The following is a 12,343-nucleotide window of genomic DNA, read 5'->3' on the forward strand; positions in this document are numbered from 1 at the left end:
AAAATGTTAAAATTGCTAAGGGCTAGATTACCTAAACTTCTAGGGAAAGGTAAAAAAAATTATATTAGATACAGAAGAAAATTTGTCCCCTCATTTGTTGTTGATATAACAGAAAGTCATGTTATGGGGTAGTGTAGATTTCAAAATGTCTTGATTATGATCAGTGGGGTAGGGTGGGGATGCATAATGTATTACAAGGGGGAAATCTGGTAAAGAACAGAATGGTCAAAGGTTCTCAGGTAAAAGATGTGGCCCATGGGCCTCTTGTTTTGTTTTTTGTTTTTGTTTTTTGTTTTTTGTTTTTTTGTTTGTTTTTTTTGCTAAACTTCATTTTCAGTTGTCATTTAATTGTATCTTCTGCAATAAATTTTTTAGGACATACCGGTATCTAGACTCAGTAATTTATTCTGTCAGGCACTTTTTATCACCGATGGAGAGCTCTACAAGCAACCCAAATGTATTCAGTTTCTAAAATGATTGAAAGATAAAACGGGCAAATGTATTAAAATTGACACAAGAGACTCCACCCCTTGCACCCTCTGACCCTCCATTTTGGAGTCATTGTGGAGACTCCATCCTCCGCATTTTACACCAAGCCTCCACAGACTGGCATATATGCGTATGTGCAAGTTCAATACTCTAGGAACACCAAAATGTACTAGTATATTGGTTTGAAAACAATTACCCTATTAATAATCGTAAAAAATCAACTGTGCGTTGAAAATTAATTTGTTAGTTTTCCCCTCGCAATTTTCAATGCGTTATTTAACCTTCCACGTCACATACATTTTCTGTAGGTGACTGTAACTACGTTAATTTTTTAAGGCACACTAGTTCTTAAATGCATTACATTCATAATATTAAGGATTATGACGAAATTAGTCATGAAGACCGAAAATTAGAGAATGTCAATATAAGCACTGGATTCTTATTTTTCGACTTCTTCTCTGGGTGACCGTAGATAAATAATCCAGGTGACTGTAGATTTCTTCTTCTCTAAATGACTGTATATGATTGTTTCCTTTCGATGGGACTGTAGTTAACTAATCCAGGTGACTGTAGATTTCTTCTCTAAGTAACTGTACTTAACTTATCAGGTGACTGTAGATTTCTTCTGTAGGTGACTGTAACTACCTGATCTTGGTGTATGTATCTAGGTGACTTTGGTTATCTTACCTTGGTGACAATAGAATTCTTCTCTAAGAGACTGTAGATGCCTTTTCTAGCTGGATGACTGTACTAGTTAACTGGTGAGTGTAGATTTCATCTCTAGGATGGTACAAAATATTCAATTTGTGCTTAAGAATTAGGAGTAAACAAATCGAATAAAATTACTATAAGCAAAATGAAAATGTAAGACTCGATTTTAGTAAATTACCATTGTCATGTAAATTTAAGCCACTTATATTATGAAAAAAAAATCGAGAGAAAAGACATCAAGAAATTACAAAAGGTTTACCCCATAAATTATCCAAAGAAAGATAGTATTATTTTACCTTAAACGGACATTTTCCGACAGTAAACCTGCCTTTGACGATTAAAGCATTACTTTTGCCACCAACCTTGTCGATATAAAGGTAATTAAACATGCATTATTGAGACATTTACTTGTGATAATTCTGACCTGCACGAATGTATATGTGCACTCTAATGATTTGACTGATATATTTATTCATGGATGTAAATATATAATTTTTATATCGATAATTTTCATAAGAAATCTTAAGAACTAGAATTAAATGTTTTATGAATGTAATTTTTTTTAGGATAATATCTTTTGCTCTAACTTATTTTATCTATACTATATTCAAACTAATTCTACTCTAACTGAATTAACCCAAGCCCTTTAATTGTCTGAGATCCTATATTGCAGAAAAAAATACTACGCTACATTCGGCCTAAAATCTAAAGGTTGAAAGTCAGACGAAGAGCAAGGCCAGAAGCTTATACATTTAAACTTTTGTTTTTGGGTTGAGTTCAGTCAGTCGATCTGGAGAGGACCATCAACCAATTTTTTAAAAACACTTGCTGTGGCCTTCAACTCGACATTTAGATATATCGACGACGTATTGTCAATTCGATACGATATATCCTTTTGAGCTTGAGACAAAAGATACCACAGAGTCTGAGAAGTCTGTTTCATATTTGTTTATTTTACTTTAAAAAACGTTAATGGTAATCTAACAACAAAGCTCTATGATATACGTGATGACTTTAACTTTTCTATCGTCAACTTCCCTTACTTATGCAGCAATATACTTTCATCACCTGCATACGGAGTTTATATATAATTATATATATCTGTCAGATGATTCTATACGCTAGAGCATGCTCTGCTTATGAACAATTTCTAAAACGAGCTAAATTATTGACAAACAAGTTGATGAAACAAGAATATCAGCAGTCTCGTCATTTCGTAAGTTCTATGGTCGATACAATGACCTTGTCAGCACGTACAACTTATTATTGAGTCAAATGCTGACTGACGTTTTTCATACTAATTGTTAGTCCATTATTTATACACTGAATTGACAACGGATTTTTCTCTTATTTCCCGATCATGACAAGGAGCACACGACGGGTGTGACCGGTCAGCAGGGAATGCTCACTCTTCCATGGCACCTGATCCCATATACGACGTTTTGGAGGTTCGTGTTTGCTCTGCTCCTATATTGTATTGTTTTTTGGGCTTTTGATCTTGAATACTCTTTGTTATTTCCATATGGTTCATTCCATTTTAGAATATCTTTACAAGTGCAATCTCTTTAATTCTGAATGCAGGTGACTATTTATTTATAATCCAGGACTGATTCATGGTCACAAGAGCCAATGCTTATTCAAAATCATCTTCATAGGCTTTTCAGCAAAGGTTCATGAATGTTCTCTTTGCATTTTATCATCTGTCATGATTGTTAACATGTTACATGCACTAGCATATTCTGCTTATGTACAGTGTGTACATAATTTTAAAAGAAGAAGTATAAATCTGAATTTTGACCTCTGCGTATGCTACTAAATAACTTCAGCTGCACAATTAAAGTACAAAGACTGACTTTAAAAAGAAAACATTTATTCTCTCTTTAGGAACAAAATTTTGAATACTTGTAAAAGCAATTTTTCTCTTTTTTTAGCAGACATCTTTTCCAGCAGCCTACAACAATAAAAAAAAAATAGTTGAGACATTTCATATACATATGTACATCTTAATCATAGAAAATATAATTCTTGCTTTATTTTGTGTATGTATCTATAATAAGAAAACATATTAAGAAGATTTTTAAGGTAATTGAACTATACCTTGAAATAATCTATATGGAAAAAGAAAAGTGTCCTTGGACCAAACCAACCATCATCATCCTCCTCCTCCTCATCATCAAACAAAGGCTGAAAAATATAAGTAAAGAGAACTTTTATAGTAGCCTTCTTATTGTTCAAAAGGTATAAATTGGACAACATTAATTGAATGTGAATTTTTGAACACTTAATATTAAAAGTATTAAAAATTATTTAGGGTTTTAAATTAAATGTACCTTTAATGTTTTCTCCTGATCCTTAGAGACTTCTTGCTTTTGGTTGACTGGTACAAGAACTGCTTCATCACACACATAGAGTCTTTCTCCTGTCAAATTTACATTACATGCTGGTGATATCAATGCTGACAAATCTTCATCACAATCTGTTGATGGTTTTGCTGTTAAATCTTTTTCATATGCAGGTGACAATTCTTCTAACAATTTTTCATCATTTGCAGCTGCCTTCTGTGCCAATAATTCTTCTATATGTGCAGTTTCTTTCTCTCCCTCCTCTTTACATGGTGGCGACATCTCTGACAATTGTTCATCATATATATTAGCACTTTCTTTGAAAAATTGCTCATCACAAGAAGTTGAGTTCATCACCCCTGACATTTTATCACGTGCCGTTGACTTGAATTTTGACAAATATTCATCACTTACTGGTGTCTTTTCCAATGACTCATTAACAGACACTGATGACTTTGTCTCTGATATCTCCTCATGTGGTATTGTTTTGCCTCCTGATTTCTCTTCACACGCGGGTGTTTTCTCTTCTGGTATCTCTTCATGAGTAGTTTTCTTCTCTTCTGACATCTCATCATGAGCAGTTTCCTTCTCTTCTGACATCTCTACATGAGCAGTTTTCTTCTCTTCTGTCATCTCTACACCAGCAGTTTTCATCTTCTCTTCTGACATCTCTACATGAGCAGTTTCCTTCTCTTCTGACATTTCTACACCAGCAGTTTCCTTCTTTTCTGGTATCTCTTCATGAGCAGTTTTCTTCTCTCCAGACATTTCATGAATAGAAGTTTCCTTCTCTTCTGTCATCTCTACATGAGCAGTTTTCTTCTCTTCTGACATCTCTACATTAGCAGTTTTCTTCTCTTCTGGTATCTCTTCATGAGCAGTTTTCTTCTCTCCTGACATTTCAATAATAGCAGTTTCCTTCTCTTCTGACATCTCTACACCAGCAGTTTCCTTCTCTTCATGACATCTCATCATGAGCAGTTTCCTTTCTTCTCTTCAATAATAGCAGTTTCCATCTCTGACACACCAGCAGTTTCCTTCTCTTCTGACATCTCTACATGAACAGTTTTCTTCTCTTCTGACATCTCTACATTAGCAGTTTCCTTCTCTTTTGACATCTCTTCATGAGCAGTTTTCTTCTCTCCTGACATTTCAATAATAGCAGTTTCCTTCTCTTCTGACATTTCTACACCAGCAGTTTCCTTCTCTTCTGACATCTCTTCATGAGCAGTTTTCTCTTTCTCTCTGACATCTTTACATGAACAGTTTACATGAGTAGTTTTTCTCTTCTGACATCTCTTCCTGAACAGTTTTCTTCTCTTCTGACATCTCTACATGAGCAGTTTCCTTCTCTCCTGACATCTCTTCATGAGCAGTATCCTTCTCTCCTGACATCTCTTCGTGAGCAGTTTTCTTCTCTTCTGACATTTCTACATGAGCAGTTTTTCCTTTCTCTTACATGACAGTTATCTTCTCTTCTGACATCACATGAGCAGTTTCTTCTCTTCTGACATCTCTTCATGAGCAGTTTCCTTCTCTTCTGACATCTCAACATGAGCAGTTTCCTTTCTTCTTCTCTTCATGAACAGTTTCCTTCATCTCTACACATGAGCAGTTTTCTTCTCTTCTGTCATCTCTACAAGAGCAGTTTTCTTCTCTTCTGTCATCTCTTCATGAGCAGTTATCTTCTCTTCTGACATCTCTACATGAACAGTTTCCTTCTCTTCTGGTATCTCTACAAGAGCAGTTTTCTTCTCTTCTGACATCTCAACATGAGCAGTTTCCTTCTCTTCTGTCATCTGTACATGGGCAGTTTTCTTTTCTTCTGACATCTCTACATGAGCAATTTTCTTCTCTTCTGCCATCTCTTCATGTGGTGTTATTTTCTCTCCTGATATCTTTTCTCGTACAGTTGTATTCTCTTCTGACATCTTTTTATGAGCAATTTTCTTTTCTCCTGACATCTCTTCATTATTTGCTGGTGATATCTTCTCTGACAAAACTTTGTCATATAAAGTTGCTTTTTCTTCAAAAAATTCCTTATCACATGGAATTGAATTCAGCCCAGTCATTTCACAACAATTATTTGGTTTCTTTTCTGACATTTCTTCATTACATGCTGGTGACTTTTTTCTAGACACATTCTCATCACAAATAGTAAAATTTTCTGCTGACAAATCTGCAGTTTTCTTCTCCCCAAGGATGTTGGTTTCACACACTGTTACTTGTTTGGAGGTTTCTACAATTGGGGTTAATTCATCTCCAGATGCTTTTCTGTTCTCTCTTTCAATCATTTGTTTGGTGGATTCAGCAGTCTAAAGAAAAGTGAACAACCATAATAACCACTATAAAATGTAAATTTTGTAAGGATCATAATAATATTAAGCTTTTTTCATATTTTCCATTTTTTAAAATTAATTAATACACATTTATTCTAATACATTATTAAAATGAAACTGAAATGAAAATTAAGAAACTTTTAACTGAAGCAAACAAAACTTATATTCAATTAATTATAATTCACTGAAAGATTGCTATTTTACCTCCAGTCGCAGTTTCTGTTGTTTTATAATATGGACCTTTGCATGCTTCCTTGCTCTGTGTTGTTTTCTGTTTATTTTTTCTGGTTGTTTTCTGTAATTTATATGACATATTTTATAAATTGTGTTATTACAACCTGACATTGATACATAAACCTTTTAAGATGTGTTTGGGACAGTTATTCTACCATACCTGTTGTGATTTTTGTAGCAATTTCTCTTCTCCTCCCCTCCAATTTCTTTTTCTAAGTTCTTCATACCATTCTGCTGCTTTTGTCCTTCCTATTAAAATATGTGAGTGAAATATTGTCTTGCATCAGTTTGAAGAGCATTACATCTCTTTTTTGGGAAGGAAAATCTTTCAAAATGTAGTTATAAATGAAAACTATACTGTAGCTTTTCTAAAAAATATTTAATGAAAATATTTTTTACAAAAGATGGGAGTCCTTTTTTATTTACTGACATGCATTTAAATTAGATTCATTATAAACAGTTGACCTTCAGTATCTCGAACATCGATATCTCAAATACCATGGATATGTCAAATTGATTTTGAAGTCCCAACCACTTACTCTTTAAGTATTTTACCCTCAATATATCAAATCCTTGCATATGTCGAAGTTTTTTCTTTGTCCCTTCAAGTTGGAAATGATGAAGTTTGACTATATATATATATATATATATATATATATATATATATATATATATATATATATATATATATATATATATATATCTGTACCTCCATACGTCTTTCCTCCTCTTCAACTACGTCTGACCAGTTGTAGCTGAATTTTAATATCTCAAGTTTTGTATCCTGAAAAAATACACATTAATTGTGAAACAGAGTCATGGATGCACAGAGCATTTCAGAAAAGAGAGTTTATCAGAATCTAAAGACCAAATTAAGCTTTTAGTTAGGAAACAAATATTAGTGAGGCTGCTCCCCATCTTTGAAAATGGTAAACGAAAAATTATTCTGCTAATTTACATTATATTCATAGATGTGGCTTATATAGTAGCTCTGTATCATTTAATGGTTTGGAGTAGGGTGTCTTGGTGCCTGTTAAGCATCTACATCTATACATATAACTGAGCTTACCACATCTGTGACAGGGTTCTCCCCGAAATCTAGAACTTCATTGTAGTCCATGGTCGTTATTCTACAAAAAAGATATAACATCAGAATTACTAGAAATGTACCTAAACTTGAATCATATCCTATTACAAGTAATCTAAATGATCAGAATAGACATAATTTCATGACTTGTAACTCTTGTATGTTGTACCTTCAACTACCTATCTTTATTTTGTTATAGAAATGATTCTAACGTCATGTTAATTGGTGCATTTTGGTAATCATAACATCACAGGTAGAGACATGCATTCTCTATGCTAACTATTTGATTGGAATAGGAGGGGTATATACAATCCCTAGCAGTCATGCAATATCAAAGTGAATGAAAAAAGAAAGTATAATACGAAAGTGGGGGACATTCTCTTCAAAATCAAAGATTTTACACTTTTGTTAATTAAAAATCCTAAAGCTTTGAACAATATGACCCTTATTCCTTCCCTGTTGTGACATCCAAGCTGCAAACTCAGCAGATAATACAGAAATTATGAACATATTGCATCTTAACAAAAAATAAAAGCAATTTTTTAATGATGATCAGTGATTGTTCTGTACCGTTTGTGATTTGTGTTGCAATCTTTCTTCTTCTCCCCTGCGATATCCTTTTCCACCTTTTTCTCCATTTCTTTTTGCTGCTTTTGTTCCTTCTGTTATATAAATGTACATTTGGTAAGCAATAAACATCACCATCAATTAGTACATAGTGAATATCAACTGTATTTTTTTTTTATTTTACCAAAGAAAATCTGTCAAAATGAGGTTATTTGATAATTATTCTGTAACTAAGTTGTAAAAAAAATGCTTCTTTGGAGTATACATGTATAGCATCACTATTCTTAAATATAAAATCTTTCAAAATTACCTTATAATTGATAACTATACTGTAGATTTGCCAAAAAAATGTTGCTTAAAAAAGAATAACGTTGTACATCATAAAACTTTTATTACACCATGGTTTTTATTTGCTGTAATGCAAGTAAATAAGGTTCAATAATTTATATCTGTACCTCCATACGTCTTTCCTCCTCTTCAACCGCGTCTGACCAGTTGTAGCTGAATTTTAATATCTCAAGTTTTGTGTCCTGAAAAATAAAGCAACACATTTATAGTGAAACAGAGTCATGGATGCACAGAGCATTCCACAATTTTAGTGGGTTGTCAGACTAGTACTAAGACTAGTACCGGTAATTCAAGCCTTTTGATAAAATGGTAAATTAACATTATTCTACTTATATACTTATATACTTGTGCATATGCATAGCTTACATAATAGATTTCAATAAATTGGTATTTGGTGATTTAGATAAGTGTGTATGTGCTTATTCAGCATCTTTCTCTACATGAATATATAAGTAATACTTTCTCAAAAAAGAATATCAATGAATATTGTAAGTATAAATCTTAACCACCGTTTTTCCTATGCACACTTGTGTCATATAAACTGAGCTTACCACATCTGTGACAGGGTTCTCCCCGAAATCTAGAATTTCATTGTAGTCCATGGTATTCATTCTACAAAAAAGGAAATTATGTCAGAATTACTAGAAATATGGAATGCTGTCCTATCACAAGCTATCTACACTAAGCATATCTTCGTGACTTTACCTCCGTGTTTTGTATCCTCTTTCTGATTTTTGTTATAGTGATGATTATTACGTCATGCTAATTGTTGCGTTTTAGAGACTATGACGTCACTGTGGATATACTCGTAACCCCCTCCCCTTTTTTCGTAAATTAAAAAAATCCCGAAAAGTTGAAGAATACGACCCTTATTCCTTCCCTGTTGTGACACCCAAGCTGTAAAGTCAGCATATAATACAGAAATGATGAAAATGTATTGTAGCATCTCTACAAAAAATAGCAAATTTATCAATTGTGCCCGCTGGGTCACTTATTTTATGATACCTTTTGTGGTTCTTGTTGCAATCTTTCTTCTCTTCCCCTGAAATTTCTTTTTCCATCTTCTTTTTCATTTCTTTCTGCTGCTTTTGTTCTTCCTATTATATAAAAGTACATTTGAATACAATAAATCACGAATCAGTCCGTAGTGAATATCAGCTGACATCATTTTTTCAAAGAAAAATCAACTAAGTATCGAAAATTCCGAATGTTGTTAAATGATATTTTTCTGTAGTTTTGTTACAAACCTATATTTTGTTTAAACCTATGAACTGTATGGTTGTTGGTAATAAACAATACAATACAAAAAATTGCTATTTGAATATATATATATATATATATATATATATATATATATATATATATATATATATATATATATATATATATATATATATATATATATATATATATATATTTTTAAAGATACAAATAAGCTTAAGTTCAAGTATAAATCGGTATTTTATATTAATATTGTACCTCCATACGTCTTTCCTCCTCCTCAACTGCGTCTGCCCAATTGTAGCTGAATTTTAATATCTCAAGTTTTGTATCCTGAAAAAAGCATTGAAGTAATAAATTAATGCAAAAAAGATTGACATTTCAAAGAATGTGTTGGGTAGATTTTTTTAATCTAAGACAAATTTTTGCATTTTCATTGGAAATAAAATGATACGGAAATAAATGTTATTATATAAAAACATCTGCTACTAGTTTGAGAGATTTATTATTATTTGACAATTAAGGTAATTGTGCCTATGGGGCATCTATACATGGAACTGAGCTTACCACGTCTGTGACAGGGCCATCCCCGAAATCTAGAACTTCGTTGTAGTCCATAGTTTTCATTCTAGAAAAATAAAGGACATTGTGCCAAAATTGTTACACTTTAGAAATGTATTTAAACTCAGAATCAGTCTGTGTTATCAAAAGAAATGTAAATGAGCTGAGTATAAAAATTTACCTCCGTGTTTTGCACGCTCTTTCCAATTGTTGTTGTAGTGATAATTATGACGTCACACTTATTGTTGCGTTTTAGTAATTATGACGTCACTGGTAGATGTACATTTTGGGGGTTGCAAACCTGCTGCAATTTATAAAATTCAAATTGAACGAAAAAATAAAATGAGAAAAAGTGGAGGAACATCCTTTTCAAAAAATCCCCAAAAGTCAAAGAACGCGACCTTATTTCTTCCCTGTTGTGATATAGACATAATGAACGTATTAAGTTTAAAATCTGAAGTTACAAGGTAGTGATCGCTGCCTACATTTGCATCTCGTTTTACTCTCACATCCTACAGAGACCTTTTCTATTTCCCTCCATGTATTATCCATGTGGAAATGACGTTCATTCGGGAGTCCTGTAACCAAAGTACTCCGTTAGATGTTCACGTACCTTCTTCGTTCATGGTACAACAACCACATCTAATTAGTACGGTTGTCTTGGCCTATTTTGCATTAGGACGATTTCCACCTTAGTTTGGACTTTCAGTAAGGCGTGGCATTCTCGACGTTACATAATTAGCTTCTGAATTCCTTCACTGTTGAAATATACATGGGATAGAAATTCGGGCAAATGTCAACAAGTGTACCGAATAACCAATAACATTGTCTCGCCCGGCAAAGAGGTGGGGCTTAAGTCGTCTCATCGTTGTCAACAACAATTTAAAGTTCCTGATGTTATTAATTTCTTAACCAATAATAATCTATTCGCCACTTGACAGACGCTAATAACATAGTGCCGAGAATGCCCGCCTTACAGAAAGTCCAAACTAAGGTGGAAATCGTCCTAAAATCAAGGTTACTTTTAAGAAGGCTGGGGGTCAACAAATTAACAATTAGGTATAATCTAATTTTTTAGATATGATATCCTAAGCTGTCAACTATCATTTGGCAAAGAAAAATTTCATACATTTTAGTTTTAAGATTTGATCATTTTTGCATATCTTTATATGGAGCTCTTCTAAACATTAATATAGTCTAGAATGGCCACAGCCACCCAACTTTTGAGTAGGTAGGGCTATGGCTTTCACATTTGTATTCCTTGTGACAATGCCTTTCTGTGGGTAGTGGGTACCATCACCCTGATCTTGGAGTTTGACCCACTTTTACAAAATACATGTATTACCTAACTTTTACCATGACGATAACTTTTGAATAGTTGGTGCTAGTGGTTTCATACTTCACATGTTTATATTGTGAGAAGACTTTTCAATGGGTATAAATATTTTTGACCTTGACCTTAGAGATTGGCCAACTTGTAAAAACTATCTTTGGAAATAGCTTTCGAACAGTTCGTACTTGAGCTTTCATATGTCATTTCACAGGTTTATTCCATATGAGTTATGACAAGACCTTTCTCTGGATACCAACAATTTTGACCTTTTGACCTTGGAGTTTGACTTGCATTTGAGAAACTTCAAATCTCACCATAAGCTGCCATACGGGGGCATCAGTGTTTCCAAAACGCTTGTTGTTAATCATGTGATGTATTGTTTTGAATTCTTTGACTTTATCGTCTAATGCTACATGTACATGGGACTAAGGGTTCTGTCTAGTAATCTATAAGAGTGAGAAGATGTGATTGTACTATTTCTGATCTCAATTATAGAGATGTTGCGAAACATTAGGTCAGAATCGTTCTATTTTCACACAGCTATGTAAATACTGTAACATATCAGTACTACAAGTCCAATGAAAAAAATCGAGTTTGACATCAACTACATGAATTTGCAGCAGACTATTGCAGTTGTGTTATATGCTGTTCATTGTGTGAGTTGAGTAGGCTTTTTACATATATCTGCACAAGTGTATGTGGCCGAAACTTTACAAATTTTAAAATGGGAAAAGCTTTTTTGAGAAGGTTTTTAACATATAGGATTTATTATGGGTAAGAGACGTGATTTTGAATTACTCTTAATTCTGATACTTTATGACTATTAAGGTTTATGGAGATTGGATATTATAAAGTTATTTCCTAGATGACCCTCATGACCTTGATCTTTCAAATGTGACCTTGATACTATCCGTCGTGATCAGCAATGTACTTGAATCGTTCCTAAAGTCAGGATTTTTTTCTAAGTTGGCTTAGATCTACGCGATTTGTTGTCAATTGAGTGAAATTTGAAATACGGCATTGAATCAAGTTGGTTAAACTTTAATTCACGATGAAAAGCAGGTTGTATACCCAGTGAAGAGTTAATGACGTGTTAAATGTTACAATATTA

The 12,343-nt window shown here is 33.2% G+C and overlaps 2 protein-coding genes across 2 annotated transcripts; both read right to left on the reverse strand.

The window, feature by feature from the left end:
* Positions 1-3,116: 3,116 nt before the first annotated feature.
* LOC134234968 (uncharacterized) lies at positions 3,117-4,188 on the reverse strand. Its single transcript, XM_062717049.1, has 3 exons — positions 3,531-4,188; positions 3,298-3,384; positions 3,117-3,151 (listed from the first exon to the last, which is right to left on the reverse strand). Exons 1-3 carry the CDS (start codon positions 4,173-4,175, stop codon positions 3,128-3,130), a joined length of 756 nt encoding a protein of 251 aa, XP_062573033.1. The 5' UTR covers positions 4,176-4,188; the 3' UTR covers positions 3,117-3,127.
* Positions 4,189-5,143: 955 nt separating this feature from the next.
* Positions 5,144-10,515, reverse strand: LOC134234961 (myb-like protein X). Its single transcript, XM_062717045.1, has 9 exons — positions 10,081-10,515; positions 9,906-9,966; positions 9,597-9,671; positions 9,123-9,214; positions 8,669-8,729; positions 8,225-8,299; positions 6,276-6,364; positions 6,086-6,176; positions 5,144-5,857 (listed from the first exon to the last, which is right to left on the reverse strand). Exons 2-9 carry the CDS (start codon positions 9,963-9,965, stop codon positions 5,144-5,146), a joined length of 1,257 nt encoding a protein of 418 aa, XP_062573029.1. The 5' UTR covers position 9,966; positions 10,081-10,515.
* Between the last annotated feature and the right edge of the window lie 1,828 nt (positions 10,516-12,343).

The sequence above is a fragment of the Saccostrea cucullata genome, unplaced genomic scaffold, assembly GCF_032062105.1.
Source record: "Saccostrea cucullata isolate Sc308-1 unplaced genomic scaffold, CSIRO_AGI_Scuc_v1 ctg617, whole genome shotgun sequence".
NCBI lineage: Eukaryota > Metazoa > Mollusca > Bivalvia > Ostreida > Ostreidae > Saccostrea > Saccostrea cuccullata.

Bases quoted from the DNA above. Each gene is read 5' to 3' on its own strand.
- LOC134234968 (XM_062717049.1), bottom strand. From the start codon at position 4,175: ATGACAGAAGAGAAGAAAACTGCTCATGTAGAGATGTCAGAAGAGAAG. The intron at 3,385-3,530 runs GTACATTTAATT...TATATTTTTCAG, and splicing joins ATCAGGAGAAAACATTAAAG to CCTTTGTTTGATGATGAGGA. The intron at 3,152-3,297 runs GTATAGTTCAAT...TTATTGTTGTAG, and splicing joins TCCATATAGATTATTTCAAG to GCTGCTGGAAAAGATGTCTG.
- LOC134234961 (XM_062717045.1), bottom strand. From the start codon at position 9,965: ATGAAAACTATGGACTACAACGAAGTTCTAGATTTCGGGGATGGCCCT. The intron at 6,365-8,224 runs GTACAGATATAA...ATATTTTAATAG, and splicing joins AGGAGGAAAGACGTATGGAG to GAAGGACAAAAGCAGCAGAA. The intron at 6,177-6,275 runs GTATGGTAGAAT...TATAAATTACAG, and splicing joins TGCTACAAAAATCACAACAG to AAAACAACCAGAAAAAATAA.